Source organism: Venturia canescens, chromosome 1, assembly GCF_019457755.1.
Source record: "Venturia canescens isolate UGA chromosome 1, ASM1945775v1, whole genome shotgun sequence".
Taxonomy (NCBI): domain Eukaryota; kingdom Metazoa; phylum Arthropoda; class Insecta; order Hymenoptera; family Ichneumonidae; genus Venturia; species Venturia canescens.
In genome coordinates, this window is record NC_057421.1 from 30,449,981 (window position 1) to 30,475,434 (window position 25,454).

The window sequence follows — 25,454 nt, forward strand, 5'->3', positions numbered from 1 at the left end:
GCTCTAAAAATTTTCCCACTAATATATTTTCCTCGTATATACCATAATTTATGTATTATGTACGCAGCGTTTTGTCTCGCAATGGAGCATTCTTTCCACAATACATTTTTTAAAATGAAATAGTGTTAAAATAGCATCTCATGAAACAGTGTAAAAAATGATGTGCAAAGTTTCGAGTTTATTCCGAACTATACAGTAATGCAATAGTTTTTGATCGTACTGATCATAAGTGGGAGAATGAGAAATGAGAACCAGCGAAAGTAAAGAGCCACAGAGAGCGAGAGAGGGAAAGCGAATGGAACGGTTTCATTGACTTCAAGAGCATGCAAAAGCTGTAGTATCATTCATCCCATTGATCAAGCGAGGACTCTCGTTCCATCAATGCTCATAGTAAACCATACACACCGTACCAACAATTATATCAATGGTAATTCACTTGATTACAATGACTGAGGACTTGATAATAAATCACTCGGTGGTGTATTGTAGCCGGGTGTTGGAGGCCTTATCTCGACAACAATGTCCTGCGAACATAGCTCGTGGCATGCATACACTCACGTGGAATAACTGGCCAACGTAACATTTCCGTTGTTCAGTCATAGAACACCGAGAATCCGTGGCCCATAACATATAAATATACCAACCACGAGTCTAGAAACGAATGAGAATAGCGAAGCGAGAAACATTGCAGTGGTGCAGAAGTGTGGCAATATACGAGACGACGTACAAGAATGTAGCTCACCAAACACGTTTTCCACTTGGCCGTAGTACCACCTCAAAACCCTTTCTAGCAATGTATCCGCTTTGAGGGAGTATCCTCTCTAGAGTTTCGCATCTCAAGTGTATTCTAATCTTTGATCAAGGTCAAATACGGTTGGTTCTCGCTCGCGATGGATCGTCTCAAGGTCGTAAAAACGTTGGATTTCCGATAATTTCATCTCCTTCGTCAAAGCACGTTTATTTTACACTGCACACGATGATTTTCCAGGTTGTGTACTCGAAATTTCAAACTTTCGGATCTTACATTGTGTTTACCGTAAGACTAAATTTGCTGAAAATATGACAAGATTCATCTTGAAATTAGTCTCGACTGATATTGACTGAGTCGAAATTACGCGTAGAGCGCAGCAGCATTCAAACTTTTGAGAGGCAAATACCCTCAGGAATGAACATACCTTCAACGAATTACTGAACTGAAAACTTTTGTACGCAATATTGCCATGGGAAATTTGGTTCTATTTGACACGTGACCGGAATAGCTATTTCCAAATCACAACGTCCCGTATACAATGGCGACAAACATTGATTTTGGCTCGTAATCCAATTCTCATTGAACTGAAATATACAAATGTTGGTCTGAAAGATTCCCTCGACGTTTATGAAAAATCGTTACGTTTCTAAAAACCAATGATGAGAGAATGCGAAGACGTTACTATAATCCTGAGAATTCTTATACCGATGTACATCGATGTGGATTCCTGTGCGTTCGCATGTCCTCTCTCATGTCAATAGCATATACAACGATACACAGCATTTCATGTTTCGCGTATCCATGTCGAAGAAAAAGCCATTCGCGGACCTACCTTTGCTTTCTTTCTATTCTTTTCTCTCTGCTTTCTGCGTTTTTTTTCCACATCTCTCTATCGGCCATCACTAATGAGAAATGCACCTGAGCTCCTGTATCATTATTGATTGCCGCGGGTATCACGGGAGTAGCGCACGTTTGCACGTGTAGGCGAAAGCAAATAAACAGAACAGAACCTCCGCGAGGGAAAATAGTCATTGTTGGAGCACTTTTTTTTCTACCTCTCACTCGTCTCGAAAAATCTCTCATTCCCGCATTTTTCTTCTTTGCCAGTATATTCTCGACGTTTTCGATGAAACACGATATACCCTTGAAATATGGTTTTTTTTTTGTGCGATTACTTATATTCTTCTATTTTCTATTTTCTATATCTGACACATGATGCGTGAGCGATGTTTATCTCCGATCACGGCCTTGGATAAAAAATAATGAGGAAACTCGTACATCTGGCTGGTCACAATGTTGCCAATTAATGTGTTCACGTTCAAGTTGATAAAATAAAGTGTTGCAGATAATTGCTATTTATCTGAAGACATGGCTGCGCTGTGACGACAAGTATCGAAAAACAAAAATTCTATTCTATTATTAGCTCGTTGGATTGTTGAATTTTTGCGCAAATTGAATAAAATGCTTTATCAATTTCGTAAATTTATTCTTCATGATTAATTTGGAAGTTTCGCGTGATGTGGATTGAAAAATAGATCGATGGGATATTTGTTTGTATAATTTATTCCATGAGAGCTTTATTTGTAATAAATTAGCGTTTCCTTTAACGGATTGCACGTCCTTCCAGGGGATTTTGTAATCAGGAATTCTGTAACGTTGAAACTTCATCACGTTGACAACTTACGTACAAAAACAGCAAGCATGTTTAGAATTTTGACGAACTAATAAAAGTGTCGCTAATCCGAACGTTTTGCGCACGTTGTACGTGCGTGACAGTGCGCTTGTTCGATAGATCTGTTGAATCCGTAATTCGACTCTTCGAATGTGTGAACGTACACCAGTGAAAGGTGTAATTTATAGTTCAATAACGTCGCGCCGTGAAAGTCTGGGGAAACGCGTTTTATCATCAGGTTTGTTTGCTTGCTGGATCAGTCAGTGAGGCACGTTCGACAAAAAATATTTCTCATCCTTTTAAAACTAGAACATACGTTTATATTTTTCTAAAGATTAATACTTCGAAATTTATTGAGGGAAAAAATGTGAACCATAATATTGTGAAACCAATTCTTGAATACGGTTGTGAACTAATCCTTGAACGAAAAAAATTATTGATAGGAACGCGATGAAAATTAGGTGATCTGAGAAATATACAATTTTAGTCTAAACTGATTGTGGGTCGATGTGAAACTGACAAAAAGAGTAGCAGGAAGAAAAGCACAGAAGGAACTGTTCCTATCGCCAAAAGTGTTAAGGTATTCCTTTCACGAATCCGAACATTCTATAGATAACTGATTTTAAATCACAGTAAAGTACATGCGAATAGATTGGCGAAATTTCAGGTCAGTTTATCGAACATTAAATGAAGAATTAAAACTTCAAAAATCGTAAAATTTATACGGGAAATTATTGAGATTCCATCATCACTACATTTCTATTCAATAATTCATATACCGAATAATTCTAAATTCCTGATACAAACTATCTCATAGATAGAAAAAAATGTAAGGAATCCATAGCGACGATAAAAATGTAGCGTTGCAGAATGCTTAAAAGAGATATTAATTATCCGTCCAAATTTCGAGTGCCCCAATTTGCACCACCAAAAAATACGGTCATCAGAAAGGAATATCTCAATAACACGTGAACAGGCTTTCGAAAAGCATCTTCCACGAATCGAGTACGCAGTCTCGAGTACTCAATGCTCAGAAGCTTGGGGTCGCTTATGTGCGTACATGAGCTCGAATCGTGTTTGACAATAGCAGGATAATACTACTGTGCATATGCGCTTGCATCAGCGCTCACACCCGGAAGCTAACTGATTCAGAGCGGTAAGCAACCCTTGAATCTGATCAAACTTGCTGTTCATATATTAATATATAGAGTTTAGCTCTGTCAGTCCACACGTGTTCTCCCTTCATTAAACTTGGCGATATCCATCGGTGGAGTAGTCGATGATCTGATTCGATGTACGAAGGGGACTACACGCTCGGAGAACATAGCCGTGTGTTAACACCGGTGTTTTCCTAAATGTAAGAGAGACGGGATATAAGGGAGGAAGCGAGAGAGGAATGGAGGGAGGGAGGGCTGATCACACGCCTCCAATCTCTAACGATCCCTGTACTAGCTTGCTGTACTAGCTGCTTACGCTTGCCAAATTGATTTCTCATTAGCAATGCTCCCACCACCTTCTCTATTACTAGTGTGCAATGTCCGTATACATATACAGTTACCTACTTGCTCTCTAGAGATTGCTTCCCTAGTAGACAAGGAGATTGATGATATAAATGTGTTTCATTGACTTTTATTATGAGCGTAATGAATGAAGTAATAAAGCAGAGATATTGAATGAGTGCTCTTCGACTTTCATGAAACTGGATCATAATAATAAATAGTATGCTCACATGAAATATGATTTTCTTGATTTATTTAGAGGACGAATCATTTGAAACGGTTGAAAAAGATAAAAATATGATCTATCTGGAAAGTATGCCGTCGGAAATGGTCGGCGCGAGTGTTCTTCTCCAAAGAAATATGGAAACGGTAAAGACAAAGGAACTACGAGTTCATCTGTAACATTCATGTGTCCAGTCACGAAGCTGTGCGCGTTGGATACATTTGACCTGACCGCCTATCCTAGATGCCTGAAAATCATTTCGACCCTCCGTCATATACAATTGGCCGAGAATCACAAGGAATTATTGAGTTTACGTGAATTTGGTATACAAATCGGATCCGCTAATCGAATTACACATTGGAATTCTACCATGTAAATGTTTCAGGGTGTATTTAGTATGTATATAAATATGGAATCTATTGCGGGACGTAATTCGGTACGAATTTGTGAAACATTTCGGTGGGATGCGGCACACAGCTTACCCTGGACGGATTAGCCAACCCTCTACCCCCCTTGTATTCTCACAGCTACTATAGTTAGGAGTCGTAACTGCGAAGTAGGGGCTCTACACCAGAGCCCTTTCTATCCTCTGCGTACATCTCTCTTTCTCATTCACTGTGGATAATACCGAGGGTCGTAACCGACGGTTGTTACTATTAAATACTACCGTCTGACTGCCCCGTCGATTCTCTCTTTCTAATTCCCTCCCTCCCTCTCGGTGAATTCCCTCTCGCGGTACGATCAAGCGAATTCATCCTACACGAGGATTTACGGATTAAATTCAATGTGGTATTCGCCCGTCCACACCCAACCCATCCTACTCGAATACATATCCCTTTCAACGTGTACCCTAGGACGAGAAGAGTGTACAAACTCGCTCTTCCGATCTATACGAGTGTGCTTCACCCTTTTCATTCGTTTATCCAACAATAATAATAACATTCATTCGGTTGTTGGAATTATATTTGCAAGAAAGAAAAATTCCCTGTTTTTCTTCAATTTTTTCACTATTTATTCATCTATTTGTATCTTATTTAATTGTCAGTGGGTACTCGAAATGAACTCACTTTTATACATAATAATTTTGAATTATTATAAATACAATAAAATAATAATAATACAGCAATAATAATAAAATAATAGAAAATTGAAAAACATGATTTTAAACACAACGCACCATCATTTGAGCGAGTTACTTTATGCGAAAGCAAAAAAATAGAGAAACACAATGGCCGCTTTCATCGAAACGATGCTACATGCGCTTATCCCAAGACGATTTCCTTGTAAGCATATAAAAACAAACGAGATAAAAATATACACAATAAAAACATATATTACCTGGAGGTATAATATAAGCCATAAAAATAGATATGAGGTTGGGAGGGGCTATGTAAAAGTATCTCAAAACGTGGGCGGTCCAGTGCTTCCTATGACTATAACGTTGCACCATGGTATTATTTTCTTCCCACGTAACTCACTTCTCGTGAACCATATCCGTGGTATATCGTGCAACAGTTTTGTAGACCATGACATTTTTCCAGTTACACCGAATTTACGCTTACATTAGTACAATAAAAATTGTTCCAACTATCAGTTGACGTTCATCTCATCGCAGCCTGAAATTTATAGCGAATTGCAATTGCTTTTTCATGTCTGCTCCACTTCATCATTTCCTAGGTTTCTGACTTTTTTCATTCTCTCATATTTAATATAACAAATCAACTAATCTTATCACATCGGGAAAGCGTCCTTCCAGATAACATAATGCGATATGTTCAGGGAATTACTGCACTTCGTAATTTGGATACCAATTTCAGATACAGTTCTAAACATTCTTCACCAACAATTATAAAAATTTTCAAGTTTTTTTCATTCTGTTTTACCACTCACAGATTTTGAAGTGGGTATCTAATCGGTTTCAATTGGTCTACTAGCCTTTGATACAGAGGTTCAATAGTGAATCTCTATTGTAATTGTAGTTATAAGCTGGACAGCGAATCTTGATATTAACGGTTTTGGATTCTGAGTATAAGTTTTGTCAGTTATGTGATGAAAAAAAAACAGTACTGGATATAATAACATAACGACGAAGTTTGTTGCAGTCATTAACAGTTCAAACTTCATCTCTAACTCAGCATCGACATTCCTTTTCAACTCATCTGTGTGCCAACATGACTACAGTGTGTTTGTTGATACGTTTCCAGATAGACAGTTAAAAACGAGAGAGATAATGTGCCTGCTGGTGGCGTCGCATTGCTCTTTAGGAAGACAGAAAAAGATCGAAAAAACATTGGACCAGAGAACGGGGGGAAAAAGCAGGACGTAGAGAAAGATGGAGGGAGGAGGAAGGCCATATTCAGCAACCCAGTGAAAAGCAAGAATTTGTGAGCACTGAGTGGAGGGAGCCAAAAGAAAAGACGAAGGAGAGGGAGCCTGGAGGATAGGAGAATGGCGGATAAGAGAAGAGAAAGAAGGGTTCGGTCAATGATGGGATGGATTCGGGAACACTGGTGTAGGTGGTGCAGATGGGAATTTCAGAAAGCAGGAAAACGACGCCGTGGGCTCTTCTTTTTTCGTCGCAGTTTTCTTTTCGCCCACCAATGTGTTTCGTTATCCTTCTCATTTTTCTCCAACTTTCTACACTATTCCTCTGTTTCTTTTTTTTAAGTTCACTCTCTTTTTTTGTTCCATTTTGTTTTTTTTTTTTTATTATTTTTCCACGTTTCTACCATCTCCCAGGTGTCCATCTCACTCTTCCATGCTGTGAGCTCGCGAACTCATATTTTTCTTGCTTATTCCCCTCGTAGATACGTGTAAAGGTGTAGCTCTACATATTTTTCTTCCTCTATCTTCGTCTTTCGTTCTCTTATTTTCTCTGGAAACACTCATTCCTGTAGAATTCTTGTGGGCCGCTCTCTGGATCTACCTGAGTAGTGCATACATGTATAGCTTCGTCTCGGTGGATAATATAGCGGTGAGTTGAGCGCGAGGAGACGAGTGTGGGGAGGGAGCTGGTATAACGGTTGTACTCGTGAAAAGCTACACGGAGCAGCGCATTGACGCTCGACTTGGGCGCTCGTTCGTATCACCCCTTACCTCCAACCCCTCAACTGTCCAGTTACACACAGGCTTTGTTGTCCTCTTCGCCGGTGCGGTCGCGCTAATAAAGAAAAATAAAGACACACGTGCAACAGAGGAGACAACGCGCTTTACCGTAGATCCGGATATTAGCTCGGGGCAAACTGGTTCCAGCATTCTGTACAACTACCATATTGTAAAGATGTCGGGATTCTGTGCCCCGGAGAGATTTTTCTTGGAGAGGAAAAACACAATAATCCACAAAATAAAGAACATACCTCATATCAGATTTCTAGTATAACGTTTTATTTCTGGTGCAAACTGCTCAAGAAGACACACAAACGAAGATACGTCACATCAGAGCTTCTGAATTGATTACTCCACCTTTCTTATTCCGAGCAATCATTCATGGGTGCATGTTCATTCGATATTTCGATTTTATGTAATCAAGATTTTACTGATGAAGTTAAAACTCTCGAAATTATATCTGTTGGGTTATGAAATATTACTACGAAATTCCTTCAAGTAATTGCGGACTGTGTTGATTGCTTGTTTCAGTTCCAAAATGAAGTGGCCGCTGGTTTTTTCGTGGTTCGTTTTACAATACTCGTGTATTCGTGGTGCTCCTCCTCCCGGTAAGTAATCGACTTTCTTTTAATTAATTGTATCTACAAACGAGTAATTAACGAATAGCTACATTGTACGACTAAACACATGTGTATAAACGAGTCAACGAGCCCGAAAATAGACGCGTTCGATAGTTGCGCAGTAGTTGCGCAACTTTACGGTCTTTGTAGAAAGGTCAGTAACCAGAATGGGACTTTGAACAAATTGAAATAATAAAGAGCCTCGCCAAGACTCGTTCCTTAGGTTTTGGGCGTGAGCGCCGTGTGGAGAATCGCAAAGCTCGACCACAAGTGCTGTTAGGGCTGCTCGAATCCCAGTCTAGGTTTCGGCGAATAAAATGTGCGCTCTGAGCCAGAATATAGCTATTCGTATCTTCCTATTCCTCTGCAGAGAAATAGTCATATTTCTCTGCCAAGGAATAGAGAAAGTGCAAGTGAGCTTAGAGTCGAAAACTTTGCCGCCTTAATATACGGAAGCATCTTGGTACAAGAATGGGGTAAACCATGCATAGTCCCCTTGCCAACGGTTACTTCGGCCTTCTTTACGTAATCCGTGTTTAACGGAGTGTGGATAGGTAAATTGAGCAGCCCTCGATGTTCCTGTAACCCTCCCATTTCCTTTTCCCGGCAGCCCGGGCCGCGTGATCCTTCGTTCACACATTTCCTTCCAAATATCCGCTATCTCAATGTCTTGAACACATGAATCCACTCCGAATCCTCCGACGGTTTATCTATATAAGCTACGCCAGAATAGTAGTCATTCAACATGTTGCACAATGGTCTTACACACTTAAAACTTGATCAAATTCCTTAATTGTTGAAACGAGTTTTGGACTTTGTTGGATGAAATAATTCGTGAATTTTCAATTTGTATTTAAAGCGACCGTATAAAAACTTGCGACTCACTCTACCTAGATCTCGTAATTTTGTATATACGATTACAAATGGTTTGTATTAATGTGTATCATAAGCAAATGGTGGAGAGAAGGAGAACTGAATATGTTGGGTGTTCAGGAGCAAATTTCCAAGTGCACACATCGCTAACTAGGTTACGTAATACAATTAGCGCCTCCACTAATTTCTCAGCTCCAAATAGGCAAGCCTGAGCCAGGATGGTAGTGCGCTATTAATGGGCAAATACAAAGCGTCCTCTATCTCGAACGCGTAGCCGACTATCTCACTCGCTGCTTCTCTTTACACCTCTCTTTGCTTCGCACTCCCTAGCATATGTGTATGATGCACTTCTCCAGTACGTATCTCACGCTACCGTCTCTCAGCTTCAACCTTGCTCACTCTTGAGCTGCAACACATACACGTTGTATGCATTCACGAAGCGTGGTATATTATCGCATACCGTGTGCAGACTTGAGAGAACGTATTCAAAATGCAACTCCAATTGTTTGCCTGATATATCTCATCACTGTACAAATATCACAGTGCAAACCGTTGGCTAATTAAAAATCAACGAAACTTCTTCAATGTATACATGAACTGCAAATACGTATAAAGTGCTATAAAATTTTACAGATTTACTGTTTTCATTACAAAGATTAGCGACCGAAGTGTATGCATATTAGGGTGCTTCAAAAAAAATCGATTTTTTTTTTTCGTGGGCCGAAGAGGGATGTTAGTACATGTAAAAAAGTGACTTTCCCAAAATTTGAGATTAAAAAAAAAATATTTAGCGGTCCCACAAACGATTTTTCTATGTTTTTTCCTATTTTGAGGAAAATCGTCATGGAAAAAGTCTTAAAAAGTCATGAAACGTTATGCAAACATAAAATGCACTTTCTTTGTTGAATAAGTGAAATATTGTGAGCATAAAATACATTGGAATAATGCGCTGAACATGTGTATTCCAGTATACTACGCAAATTCATTGCAAAATTATGTTATATGTTTTTTGAATATTTAGCTCGGAAATAATTTTTCTCTGCGCTGAATATGAAGCATATTTTTCCCATTTTTTTTGCGAAGCCCCTAGCTCATGTAGCTGTTGAGCTTCGTCCTTGTCGTGGTCACAGTAGCTCTGTTTATATTGCTTCACGGTCTACAATGTAACGAGTACAAGTGCACTAGTACGAACAAAAATGTCATACGAACAGAAAAGTCATTTGAGGGACCGTTTAATTAATGATTTTTTTTTTCAACACAAAGGTAAAGTTTCATGTATTCAAGGGAGAAGTGCATTTTATGTTTGCATAACGATTTATGATTTTTTTCATGACGTTTGTCCCCAAAACAGGAAAAAAAATACAAAAGTCGTTTGAGGGACCGTTATATATTTTTCAAAAGATCTGAAAATTTGAGTAAGTCATTTTTTTTACATATACTAACACCCCTCTTCGGCCCACGAAAAAAAAAAATATCGTTTTTTTTTTAAGCACCCTAATGCATATACACTTTTCGATGCAAAAGTGTATTCACTGTGTGCAAGACTGGTAGCGCTCTCTAGTGACTTGGTAGTCTAAGTTTTTCTGGTTTATTTCCCGAGTTATTGTACATACTAGTAGAGTTGCTTATAGAGACACGTATAATACCAGAATTGTTGCCCATTCCCGCCACCATGGGCGCTACGATAGTTTCATCTATCCCTTCCAGTGTAATGCACACACAGCGAATATGATTTGATGACTAGAGTTGATAACAAAATTTGGAGAATGGGTTTGGATTTAGGCGAATCATTTGGTTTCTTCATTGAATCCAGTGGATAGATTTTATCCGTATACAAACGTTTTTTTCTTCGGGAAACGATCGGAATTTTTTTCACTACTGATTTGTGAGCGTTGAAGCGAAAATTCAATGATTCATTTTGATTCGTGGTGTCCCGTGAGGGATATTTTTTATTGTGGATATATAGTTCAACGAGAGTATGGCACGAAGAGGGGAATCTGCGAAATAGTTGCCGAAATACACGGCTGGAACTGCGGGTGACACTCGAAGTTTCTCTATTATCAGGCATAGAAAAATGTGACGGGGGTGAAAACATGTATGCATATGAGCACTTGAATGTTCATTGCGAATGTTTAGTTTGCTATTTTTCATTCTTGGATTTTGAGCAAACAGTGTGAGCTTCCGCGCCGAGCACATATTGTACAGCAAGCAATGTGAACATTTTAGTCACAGCAAAACATCATCTTGCAGGAAATAGTTATGTTCATTTTAGTCTCACGTGTCATACATCGGTACCGAAGGGTTCGCGTTGTGATGTCAAGTTTTTCAACGTCGCTTGTATCAGCGATTTTCTTTACTCCCTCTCGGCGTGCCCGCCAGGATAACGCTCCGCATGATCTCTTGGCGATAATAGAATAATTTTTTGATATTATTATAAAAATATATACTGATTGCGTTAAGGATACGATTTCATTTTAGTTAACGGGATCGATTGCAAGAATATTAGAAGAGGCAGGGAGAGCACATTATTACGAAAGTAAGAGCGGGTGGAGAGAAGGAACATTCGAATATTGAACATCGACGGACTTAAAAGGATTTGAAAGTGTAAAAAATTCAAGGATCTGTGAGAATATCAGCATTTTCAAACAATGCCATTGGTCATTGTCATCGTCACGTCGTTGTTTTCGAGTCATCGTAAGATCATAATATCGTGAAATTTTTCGAGAAACCTTCAGTCAATTTCTTCTCTTTTCATTCGATTCGAAACAATTACCATTATTTGTCGCATACATTTTGTCCCGTTGAATATTCAAGGTCCTGACTGATACCCGTGATTTTACATTTTTTTATCATTTCAATAACTTATTTTTTGGTTCATGGTTTTCTGATAAATAATCATGAAGCTTATGATGCAGCATTAATAAACTGGAGACTACAAATAGTTAGGTATGTTGAATAAAGCTTGAAGATGCGGAAATCTAGACGATAGCAAAAATAAGAAGACCTACCGAAATGTGGTGCAGTTTTATATCTTGAAGCTACGCTGGCCTTTTAGCTGGGCTTCAGTCTCTCGTCCCCTCTGTCTTTACTGTTTTTTTCCTTTCTCTGTGTTCTGTTTGGACTTTGATGGACACTACTAATTACCTCGTACATTCGCTCGTTTGCTTCAACTCTGATTAACTTTGCTCGTTCTCTTCTTTTTCAATTTTTTGACTTGCATACATCCACATAACTGCACGCAGTCTTTTCTACCTCTTGATTTATCATACCTTGTTTTTTAGTCCTCTTTTTCTATGTTCTCATTTTCTTTTTCCTCTTGGTACTTCATTTCTCGTAAGCCAGCTGTCAGTTTTTCGTAAGATTGCACCACGCTGAGATTCAATGTCTCATAGGTGTTTTACTTTTTTACTAATTAGGTTGGGTGGTTATTTTTTTTTCTTCATCTCAAAGAGCTTTGTTTCCCCGATTCACGAACGAATAACAGTGCTCTGTTGACTGAAATCTACACGTAACAACTTTTGAGCTTCCTGGTGACTTTCTATTTATGATGTGCGAAGAAAAGAAAAAAATTTAATGATAAACACACCCAAGCAAATTAACAATGTCTTAATAAGGGATTATTAGTGAGCATCCCGTCAAATGGAAAAATTTGCATTCAAAGATATTTTTTTGGAAGATTTTTCAACCGACGTTTCCAAAATAAACAACTCAAACTACCCGAAACTGCTGTGCCATCTTAAATTTTATTTTCAACTGTTCTCATCAAAAACTGTGGCCATATGCCGACGGGGAAAGCTAACTAAATTATAATGGAAATGAATGTTTGGTAAAAGGGAAAACTCTTGCGTATGTGGTCCATAATCATGAAGATCAGGGACCCTTACAGTCGACACATTATTCTGTGAGTAAACTTACTACAGGTACTGTATGTGCCCGGTTATCCGGACTAGGGTCAGCTAGCCGAATCTGTGCCGAGTTAGATAAGCCTTATCGCAAGACCGTAGAAGGTAGGAAAATTATGCGAGTCAGAGGAAACTATTAGGAAGGTTTTGGTTGGTCTGGGCTTACTTCGGCGTCGCAGCAGCCACATCCTTTGCCTTTTCGTGCGTGCCTTAGTCAGCCGAGATTGGCTGCTGAGATTGTGTACAACATACAGTAAAATAAGGATTACTTGTATACCACCAATAGGTCAGATGATTGAACGTGGTATGCGGGTACGTCGACGAAGTTCTCGTGAAAAAAATGATGTGTAAAATCGTTATAAAATATTTAAATTATCCAAATTTCTATCCACTTTACTATGAGAAATAACATGCGCCATAAACGAAAATAGAGGAAGAGAGAGAACTATCCATTTCAACGAATATAGCAGGTTCTGTGGAATACCGAAGGAAGGTCGTACTTCGCTATCGAAAACGATGCTACACCACGAGATAAAAATGCTTATAAGGAGGAAATAAAAACCCTGTTAAAAGGAGGAATGAAAATTTGAAAACAGCGTGTATTTTAAGCGTGATGAAAAGAAAAAGACACCTTGATACTGTTGAAAGATTTATGTTACAACAAACACAGGAATGAACACATTCAACTAACATACGAAGTGAAATGACGTTGTCCATGATGGGATTGTTTTTTATGAGTTTTACGAGCGAGAACTGGACCCTTGAATCATTTATATATAGTTATTAGTATATACAGCACGCGTTGTATCCATATGTTATATTTACGACTGGTAGGCATGAACGCCACGTTACAGAGTGACTATGGAGCGTGGTTGCTGTACTTCGTCCTTTACGATGATTTGCTCTACCTATAGAATTTCTGTTGGCATCCTCGCCGCAAAGAACCCGGTGGGTTGAGGCGACATCGAAAGGCAACAGGCTCGGAGATTGGTCCAGTACGTGTACTCTCGACATGTACGATGAAATAAAAAACATATTATTACCGTTATGTTCCTCTGTACTCACAATTCTGTGTATTGTTTGAAAGAATACTTTTAATGTTGAGCACATTTAACCGTCCAATTAGTCCAGCACACCATCATCACAAACTATAACATCGGATCACAACACATGGGAAATAGGCATTTTTTTTACAACCGTTTGAACACATGGCTCTAATCATTTCTGAAAGGGACTGTACGGAATTTTTAACAAATCTAAAGCAATTAAAAATTTGATGTGAAAGTTCAAAAGAATTGTACGGTTTAACAGTATGGAAAACGTAATTTTAATATGCAGTCTACTATATTGTTTTTATCGTCGAATAAAATATTTCAAATGAGTTTGATGCTGATGCAGCTTTACGACGGAAAAGAGAGTGAGACACATAGTTAGAATGAAAGTACACAACGAATTTTACGAGCATATACAAGCATGTGCATATGCGCGAGGCTTTCTGTGATATAGGTTTGTCGTAAGGGTGGCTTAACGTCTCGTTAATAACCAAAATAACGGGCTCTGGTCATTGTCATAACAGCGTTACATGACGAGAAAGCGCAGGATCGAACAATGTAACAGTGCGAAGCATCCACGCCTCAGTTATAATACACACCAGCAGACACACAGCAAATGTAGATTCATACATGTATTTAATATGAATGTATATAGGTAGACACAAATGCTGCAGGTTACGTTTGAATTCGCTCTGGTTTAAAGCCAGCCGGGGTTGCCGCGTCAGAACATATGAGACGAGAGAGATGCACGAGGGCTGGAACGACACTAAAGCAAAGATTTATCGGTGGCTTTCACGCTCGACATCTATCCGATCATATATACGATCGTTTTTCACGATTGTGCGTTGTGCTTCTGCATTCACCTCATACTGGACAAAAGTTCTTGCAACCTTTTCACTATCTCAACGTGTACTATATTGTCGCAGTCCTGTACGCCTGTTATTCCATCTTCGCATTACGTTATCATATTTTTTTAAAACTTTTTCACCATTGTTGAAGAAGTGATACTATTTTTCAGGAGTCATGAAACAAAATGAAGTGAATTGGCTCGGCTTGCATTGTTGCGAAACTTGTTAGAAGGAAAAACCACATCCGTACTGGGTGGCAACTTACTTACAGATTCTAAGTCGGTTGCGATAACTTTTCGCGAATAACACAGCGATGGATGAGCTTGGCTTAAGAGAAAGTAGATGTACGGGGGAGGCTGAGGCGGGAACTTTCCCATACTTCCGAAAACTGCTAATCCCTCCAAATTTAAATTCCAAAGAGGGCATATCATTTTTGTTAGTGTTGAGAAACAGATGGACGTTTGAATGTCAGATTAAATTCAGTGAAATAATCCTTCAAGCGCTATTGTCGTCAAGGAAGCTGACATATTTGTCGGAAGATGCGATGGTGATCGTGTAGGGATCTGGTTCGTTCAAAATGGTCAGCAGGCCGTCCAATAAATTTATGTTTCAAGCACTTATCGATTTTACTTAATTGATAAAAAATGTCATATTAGTTGGACGGGATGGCAACGTCATCGTTCGCTAAGTCTTCGAACCGTAATTATGTGTCTGGCTACGAGTGAAGCTCTCGAAGAAAGTGCTTTCTACGTTCCTTTAACTCGACAGGTTTCTTAAGTCAGAGTTGGAGCAAAAGCATGTTATATATACATGAGATACTTTCCGGTCTGTCCGTAGCTTACTGGAGCAGAGAGAAACTTCTAAATTGGCGTGAATCCCGACTTTAGACTCTCAGTCTGTGTGACCGTCCAAAGTCTGAGGGAACCTTCCGAGAATCTCCAAAGATCTCAATCTATTCGTTATGTGAACACGCAAGTGAACGAGAGGAAAAGAGCTTGGCCCTCCCATAGTTGCTTTACCTTAGGGTACTACACGAGCTACACCAAGAAAACTACTTGGTGATCTTGATGAAACTTGCATCCCTTTGCTGAGCCAATTCGGCCACCGCAGCTCCAGGTTCGAAGCTTCTCTTCAGGTTCGAAAACGGTTACCCGTCTGACGCGACCAACGTTATTTGGTAATTTCTCGTGTCTTCCGGCACGTTTTCACACTGAACGCATCAAGCTATTCACGTGGCAGCACTATCCGGATGCCTTCAGCGTTCAACGAACATTACTAGCAACGACAAACGCCAAAGGGGTTAAATCATACACATTCGAATCTTCTGAACATGTACGATTTTTCAGGACAATTGCAGATTCAAAGAACGTCGCTTAGACTCATTCGACTGTAAGCCAATGTCATGTCTCCATTACAAATACGGTTACTAAATTTAGATTCCATTGTTATATTTAGTCCGACTATATGCGGACTGACTTGTAAGAGAATGTCTTATTTCCTATCATAAATTTCAGAGTAATTGAAATTAACTTGAAGAAAAGTAATCTGAAATGAACGAAAAAAATAATTTGTAAATTTATCATTTTTATTTCTCCTTAATGTGCGAGTTTTTCAACCTACACGAATGACTCGTGAAATAAGAAATGGAAGAATTATCTTTTTCTTTTATTTCGTTGGACCTCAACGTTGCAAACTTTAGCGTCATATTTACGAGTTATAAGTGTTTCTCATTGGAAGTTGGATCTTTGTTTTTTTTTCTATTGGATCGTTGATCTACACACTTTCAATGTAAACTTGGATTACGAAGAAAATCGAGGCAGGGAGGATGATAACCGATTTGGGAACAACGGTGAAAACGTATCAGTTGTAGACGTTGATAAACGAAGCCCATCTTAACATTGATCTTCAACCAAGTAACCGTTGCCTCTGGGATTATGTCGCTTCCAATCTGCTATAATACATCGAGCGTAGTCGTCTTATACGAACGATGTTCGTGGTAGTATAGTAATCCACTGGTTCGTTATTTGGGTTTACGATGGGTTTACGAAGCACGAGGGCATGTTCGCGAGTGGTTGTCGGTGCGTGCTCTTCCCCAACTTCCTTCGAAACTTGCTGGTAGACGTAGACGCAGAGGAATGTCAATGTCAAATCTGTCCGAAGGTTTTCCCCTGTACGATTCTAACACATCTTCAAATTACATGCCACAAGAAATCATGTCAGAAAATATAGAATCGAATTATTCGTAAACCTGCAATAAAAGACGAATATTTTTATCTCATCAATAACTTTTATATTGAAATAACGTTGTCAAGCTCTGCACAGTGCAAAATTTCGCGCAAATGCCGATTAAACTGAGTCCGTATCGAAGCCAATGTTCGTCAGGGAATTGCCATTGTGTAGATGCAAGCTCGAAGCTCGTTCACTTTCCCCAATGTCATACGGCATGTAATTTTTATTCTACCACTTTTACAGCAGAATAGGCAGATTCGACTAACCTCCTGATAGCGCTGTACGACTGAAGATGACCCGCATCGTCATAATGTAGTAGGTATCACGAACTCAATAAACGTTTCGGCCGGGACTGATAAGCTGTGTCTGACCAAGCGAAATTCCCGACAATTTCACTAGGCGATCGATGTTCTTTTGGAAAATAAATTGAAAAGACGAATGCTCCGATACTGGAAATGTTAACACATATGATTGTAGAAATCTCTATAGGAGGCAGAAAATATGCATATGTAAGAAGGGTGCAAATATGTGAATATGGATGAGGTAGCAATATTTTGTGTATATAAAGGACTCCGCAGATGCATGTTCAGTGCATAATAAATACATGGATATATGTATAGTTACGTATATATGCTTTATATAAATATAACATACGTGTATGCCTCACACATAAATGTATAGTTATGTAAAATGTGCAATATGCATTCGCTGTACACGAATATAATGGATGCATGCATCCCGTGGATCCTCTCATGTGGTGCAATGCTTTCGGGATCCGCGCAAACGAACGGGAGACTAGGTCAAGCGTTTCTTGGATTCAGCCACTCCGCTGCGTCGTGTGAAACATAAATATGTATTGTCATTTGTTCCACCAACCGACTAGAGTTAACTCTGCCTGGTTATTCGTTGGATCGATGTACAGTTGACGTATAGGTTTGGGTATCAACACACTTATCGGTAGCTATGTATGTGCAAAGAGAGCTATTTCTCCTTTTCTGGCTGATTGTTGAGTAGTCATTTTCTAGCCTGGTTGCTGTCTCTCGCGGATATAGTTCTGATTCTGTTTTATTCTGCGAATGCATGAATAGATGTCAAAAGTTTGAACTATCCAAGAATCTACAGCGCTGTGATTTTCTACTTGTCTCTTTACGCATTCTTGTAGCATGAAATTCAACAAATTCAGACACTGAGCGTAAAAGACTTCCTCAAAAGGCAAACGGACGCACATGCCATTCGAGATGGCGAAGTATGTGCCATGGACGGATATCGAGGAAACAAACAAGGATATCGGAATTTGGTGAATCTTATTGGGGTAACGATGGTACGCCAACTGGATTTTGCCCGCGAATATTTTCGTACTAGAATAAGAACGTGGGACTAGCCACAAACGCGTATACAGACGAGTATCCTCTAACACGTTTTCTTTGCCCATCCACAACAGCATATTCGTCGGTAGCTTAATACTGACGCGAAATACCTACGCGGAACAAAGGAATCGATGGCTCCATAAAATACACATGAAATTTGTAGCACCCGAACAGATAAGGAATGAGAATTCCATCAAGTATTCGGCAATGTAAAACTTCCGTAGACCTATAGCAAGTAATTGTTCATTCCCTCAACCTATTATGAATCTTACGGTTCTGCATTCCAAATTCATGGGTGGGTCAGCAGTATCGGGGGAATCAGTGAATTGGTCGCATTCACCCCTAGATTGTTCTGGAAGACTTGGAGATGATACTCAACCATGATTTTCTTCCTTCCCTGCGAGTCTCTTATAGAATTGCTCATTACAGTTTTACGATAACGTCGAAGATCCACAAGCGGTGTATGATTTTCTTCCAGCTAGGCTGTGGTTTGAGAGTATTCGAGTGAGCGAACGAACCCTATCTACTTGATGTAATAAAATTCTAGTGGTCCCGTGGCAATAAGATATCTGGAGGAAGTGCCATTGCAGTTTAGTGGTCGCTATACATAGTGTTCCACTTTACTTCTAATCGGAATTCGAATTTTGAAATTCAAGAGGGTAATCTTCAATATTATCGCTGAACTTTTCACCTAATAAATTATTCCATTAATGCACTTAATGATTTATAGATTTCTAGTGTCATTATTGGAATTCTCGTTCTTTGCAGGGTAGCGCATATTATCACTTGAACTGGTGGGCAGTTCAACCGAGATACTTAGGATCATACTTCATCTTTGCCTGCACGACGATCAGAAGTTTGGCATAATGTCAATTTGGCAAATACAAGGAGAGTCGAATTCTCACCACCTTTCGTGGGTTCTCTCTTCAATGATAGGAGAGAACTTGGTAGAGCTACTCGTCAAAAAGTGTAATAAAGAGGGAACAGAGTGGAAACTAGCCACTGATCGGCTAGCTCCACAGAAGTAATTTCGAGGCTGTCACATCGCGTTGGTTCTTTGCTCACTCTTCCAACGTCTCTCTCTCTCTCTCTCTCTTTCTCTTTCTCTCCCTCTCTTCCTTCTACCCTATTCCTATCCACTCTGACGGGCTTAATAGCCTCGTATAATCCTTTGCCTCGTTCCTCGAACACGACGTAAAAGCTTTCGGGCTTCAGCGTCTGGCTTGGAGAGGATCTCTCGCGTTCACTCTCTCTCTCTTTTCCTATTGTTCGTTGGCGCTTCTCTCATGGCTGGTTTCACTCTAAAATACCTTGTCTAGAAAAACATCGATTTCCACATCCGCACGACCATCAGGATCCTGAACCACCGCCAGTGACAATACCACATAGTTAAAAGTTATATCGCCTCTTGTACTTGACTCAAATGAGAATACAAAGTACACAGAATGTCATCATAAACTTGAGGGATATTCATCTCAGTATCCGTCGATCATTTTTCCGACTCTATTGACTTACGAAAGGGTTGATTGTCACTTTTCTCCACTGGCTTTTGCGCAGCTTGTTTGCTATTGGTACACATGGCTATCATTTTCAAACTTTTCGATTGTTCTCAGACTCTCGAAAGAATGGAAAAAAAATAAAAAGTTTTTCTGTTTTATTTGTTTTTTCGACGCAATGCTATACCACTCATTTCAGATATGACGGTACGTTAAAAGCGTTTATATAATAGAAAGATTTATCTAACAAGAGAAGAAAATATATCTATATAAAAAACCATGTTATGTTCATGTATGTAGATACATAAGAACAGGGTGGCGTTCTGTATAAACTTCGTCAACCCTGAACAAATAGAATTCCCGACTGTCTCTCTGCTGTCCCATAGTCGGGATGCCGGTTTCACCTTTTATCTACCCTTACTCTCTTTTCTACTTTTTCTAGTTCACTCTTCCCAGCCTTCCCCTTCTAGTTTAATCTCCTCTCTTTCTCCCATGTTATTCCGTCTATCCGAGTCTTACTGTAACCATCACTTCTCTCTCTCTCTCTCTCTCTTTCTTTTTTGTTTTAGTTTTTCTCTTCTTTACTCTGCTGCGCCGCCGGCCGCTGTCATGCGACCCCTCAATTCTTCAAAAACCCAATCGTTCTCTCTCTCTCTCTCTTCCTCGAGACGTGTTCGAGTGTAAAACTTTGCAACGTGCTCCTGCAAATGCCCCGCTTTCCTCTTCAACCCTCTCAACTCCGGGACTCTTACTTGCTTCTTCGTCATCTCTTGGTGCCCTAAGCGGTATACCTCAACTTTGGGTTTTGCTAGGGATTCCAAGGCGAGTAAACTTGGTGTGTGTATGTGATAGTGAAAGAGAGGGGGAAGAGAAAGAGACAGAGGCAGAGAGAAAGAGAGCGTTGATACCTGTGTATATGTGTAAGGTGTTAGGAGAACGAGATATATAGAATCGAAAGTTTCTACCTTGGACCAACTTACTATGAGAGGCTTGTGAGAACTCTACCCCCATTGCACCTATGCTATACGGAGCATATTACGGACTACAATACCGGTATAACCTCGTATATGCCTAGTACTACATTATAATATATCGTGTCTATTCTGATATACTTTCTTTTTGGTGTTATATGAATATAAGAATAAGAAAATCTGGGAGTGACGACTGTAAAAGGGCGGTAGGATAAAATATGAATGTGGGGACATTGGATATTAAATCAGGCACGTCTGGACTCGAATCCTTATGATTTCATTAGAACTTTTTCTCGTTTTTATACTTTAGGAAAAATATATATATTTAAAAAAATTTTTTTTTCTAATTTTTTAATTTTATAATTTCGGTTTTTCGAATTTTTATAATTTCGTCAAAAGTTCGTTCAATTAAATTTTTCTTCTAGTGTTCTTTAAGAAAAAAAAATATAACTGGAACAATAATGACTTATGAAACTTTTTTCATCTTCGTTAAAGTTTTTTTTATACTTGGTTACACATTTTGTTTGTTCTTTTTTAAAAATTCTAAAAAGAACTTTAATAAATCTGAGAATATTCGTCGGCGGTTTCATCATGAGAACTTCTTTTTTTTTATTATTTTTATTCCCAGAATTGTCAATCTTTTTTTTATCGAATCTGAAATATCATTCGTTAATTCACAAAACATAAAAACTAATCTCGCTTGGTCGAAAATTTTGTCTAAACGCTTCTGCATCTCTAAATGTGGAATTGTCAAAGTTATGTATATTTCGATTGGAATACTTGGTTCGATGCGTTGAAACACGTCGACGTTTAAATTTACCGTCAGTAATTCTACTTTTCATGAAACGTATATGAAATTCGCTTGAACCCGGGTAACCATAAGGTCCAGTATTATAAAGAAACAAAAATTTCTTTCAAATATTTCTGTAGTTTCCCATAAACGTGCTAAATCGACGTATTTAATCGATAAAAAACACGATAATTAAGAATTCGATGGACAGCCATTCAACAGAATAATAATGAAACGCGAAAGAATGTCTCTGGAGAGCTCGAAACGTCAGAAATTGTAGTAACAGTGATGTTCAAAGCTTTTTGAAGTCAAGCCTGACGTCATTTCTGAGATATGATACTCGGACCAACCTAGATGCGGAAGCCTTGCGGTTTCTAATATACCAACATGGATACGACTTTTCATATCCGTCCTTCCCTTTTTCTTTTCAATTTGCTATATCGTCATTCGTCTTCTACCCGTGCTCCCAATTTTTTCCCTCAACGTTGGAGACCCGTTTTCTTCCATTTGCCATCCCTCTTTCTCTCTTTTACTCCCTGTTGCTGTACTGTGAGTAAAGTTCTCATCTCCCAGGATAAGTGGGTGTGGCGAGCAGAGTTTTGCTCCCAGTCCCCAGGTGCTGAGAGATAACATCCAATTTGCGCGCAAACCACTGGATTCCGTGCACTACAATCGACTCACCCGCGATTTCAACCCTCTTCACCATTCTCCGCATTGGATTCCTGAGAATTCATTAACAGTTGCAGAAATATATTTGTTTGAAAACGTTGAGGTATGCACGATTATTTAGATTTTATATTATTTTTCTCGTCTAAAGTCGCGCTAGGGACTCAGGACCAGTAGATCTACGTATATTACAATGATCAGCATTACGTAACACTTCGTAAGACAACGTACACTGAAATTATTGAACCTCTCAGACCGAGGCCTATTTTACATTAAAGAAAAATTATTCCCATCATAATTTTATCTCAAAATACTTTCTAATTTATGAATCCATTGTGACATTTCAGTTTTTTTTCGTTGGGAAATACGAATTTTTTAATGTACTTGGGGGTAAAATCAGGGAAATTTACGAATGAATCTAACACCTTAAATATATCATATTAGCTTTCTTTGAAAGGATATAACGTTTAAAGAAAAAAAAAACAAATGTGTAATCACTTTTCTTTTGTGATAACTAAAGCACGTTTTTACACAGCGCCAACTCAACACGAAACGCCAGCTTCACATTGATATTTCCATGGGTTAAAGCAGTTTATCTCTTGGTTTAGGAGTATCTATGGTGCAATCTAGCCTTGCTTGATGGAACTAGGTAGTTAGAACCCCGATCTTACTGACCGATGCAGTTTATGGGGGAAGCACGTATTGCGTAGAAGCAGCATACGGTTCGAGAGGGTTAACATTTCCTACTAGTTGTAACTAGAAACAATTGTGATGAAAAATCAATGCAAGTTCTAATTTGTAAATTATCAAACGTTATCTTTGTTTCATGATGACTATTCAACATACGAGTGAACTTGTAAATTCATCGGGTCAGCTAAAATTTGGGGTAATTATCGTTTCGAAAACAATAAATCGGAGTCGTCTTAGGCTGGAGCCCCAATTTGGAAAAACTACCAAAATTGGATAAAGAAAACGTCTAGACTGACCGTAAAATTAATGGAAAGATTCGCAGTACCAAGAAACGAATGGAGTCGAATGAATATTTTTCATTTAACGACGAGATCTTTTTTTTGCATCTTCAATCACAAAAATGTATATATTTACTTCTGCAGATTTTTGTTATGCCGGTGTTTCCACGAGTACTGAATGACGAACGGGTTTTAAAAATAAGCTCCAATAAGTACAAGTTTGTCATCGTTGTCAAAGAGTTTTCAAATTTTATATAGCATTGCTCCCTTTTATATGAACACTGTTTTCGTGTTATGGCAATCAGAAAACAGCGATCAGCGAGACGTACAGATCCAGCAAGCAGTCAAAGAGGAAGAGGTCATGGAAAATGAGATTGACGCACGCTCTCATGAATAATTAAATAGGAGTGCTCGCAACCATTGGATATTTGCAGGACGTGGAGAGATTCGAGCAAGCAAATGAGAACTGCGATACATACGACGACTTTGGTCTTTCCCAAACAGTCGCTCGCTGTGAGCTGACTCTATTTTCCCGGCTGCTTGTTCATCTCCATTTTTGTTTATGCATACTCCATGCTGTGCATATGTTGTTATTCTTCAGCTGGTAAATACGTTGCTACTTATACCTGTTGCATTACGCCGAAATATGTTTAACCTTTTTCCAGATAGGGAACTGCTAATGGAAACGTTAAAATGACGTTGAACGTCAATGGGCTTGTTTCCCCGAGCCTTTTTCACTCCAGTAAGCTTTGAGTTGGTTATTTTAGACTATCATTATGAACTTTAAACATAATAAATAATAACAAAACGTTCCACGTCCTCATCCAATGTAAACATAATTAAGAGTGCCTCATTAACGTTGACGTTGACCCGAAGAGACACCGTTTGGAGTTTTCCAACGCTACGACGCTTGCAACGCACACACGAGACCAAGGAATAGTAAGCACAAAGGCCAATCCACTATGCTAGTGATGATGGTCACTGCTTGGTCAGCCATAACCATCTGCCGCGCTATTGTCATCGTTCAGGCACCTTCTCTCAAATATACCATGTCTATCTTTTCTTAACACATTCTGAAGATCCACCGACCTGGATAACAGCACTTGCAAAATTGTGGTGTAATAATTATATGCGAAAGTTTAGCGTGGTCCGGGTATCTTACTTTTGGTAATCGTTGCTTGGCGATTTCGCTCTTGGAATATTCACCTGAATTTACTCGTGTTTAGACACCATCAAGGTAGATTTTACATTCACAAAAATTTACTTTTCGAAAACATTATAAATAACATTCGAGAATAATCTAAAAAATAGTCTTTATTAAAAAAAATTGTTATGGTTTCTCATGAAATCGTTATTTTCTTTCACTTCTACTTTGAAAACGCTGTGAAAATTTAATCTCAGAGAGCATTGTTTTGGTTTTTTGATCTCTTGAATAAATTTATGAGAATTTTCATCCTCTTTTTCAACCGTTGATTGTAATTGAAGCTATCGTTCGCGGTAAATATAGGATTGAAAAAAATTGTTTGAACACCAGGGTTCCGAATCACTTAGCATTGAAAGGTACTACTTGAGTCCTTTGGACTTACAATGAAAGACGTATATATACATATGGATATAGGAATTTTAAATTTAATACGAAGTGAACTTGGGAGAATAGTATTATAAACTCTCGGTTCTCGTGTGCAGTAACAGCAGTAGCAGCAGTATAGATTGTTAGAGGAGATCGTGTAACGAGTCGACCAACATAATCTCGAGCTTCGTGAATTCTGTAGAACCGTGAACTCGGGGCACGTATACCCCAGGGGGTGTGTGTGCAGCACACCGGCTGTACGGAGATAGAATACGATATTTCGCGAGCACTTGAACGGCTCTCGCCAACCGTGAAAGTTCCTCTCTTGCATGCAATAGTCATTGCCATACACCGGATGAGTTTTTCGAGTCTTCCATTTTATTTTTTTTCAGGTTTTTAGTCAGAAGGACTCTGCCTTATTCTTTTACTTCAAGTCTCGCCGAGATACTTCAAAATCCTGCCAGAATTTTTATTCATTTTTTGAAAAATAAATTTTTAATTCATCGTATTGTGAAGTACATGTTAACATTCAGTTCACTTTACTATTCCTAACATTTATTCGATTTTTTTATGCATACCATAAATAATTAATAAAAATGTTTTGTTCTTTAATGGAACGACGGACTTTGTATTTGATTTTTCCAATTCTGGAGTTAACCACTTGATGATTCAGGATCATTTTCGAAATGTTTACTGACTTTTCTTTTTCAAGCTGTATATTAAGATTTTTATAAAATATTAAAACTATATAAAAATTCAATCCCTCTGAATATCACTGAAACGTACACAAGTACTGTCATAACTTTAGTGAAATATTGTTTTTTGTTCAGAATATTAGTTTTATGATGAACA

At 38.7% G+C, this 25,454-nt stretch overlaps 1 protein-coding gene across 2 annotated transcripts in view; it reads left to right on the top strand.

Annotated features, from left to right (window-relative positions):
- LOC122414064 (uncharacterized) overlaps positions 1 to 25,454 on the top strand; it is a 177,291-nt gene that overhangs the window by 87,464 nt on the left and 64,373 nt on the right. For both annotated transcript variants that reach the window (XM_043424887.1, XM_043424898.1), the window contains exon 2: positions 7,782 to 7,858. In XM_043424887.1, coding sequence (XP_043280822.1) covers positions 7,789 to 7,858 — 70 coding nt within the window. In that variant the 5' untranslated portion in view covers positions 7,782 to 7,788. The remainder of the gene's footprint in view (positions 1 to 7,781; positions 7,859 to 25,454) is intronic.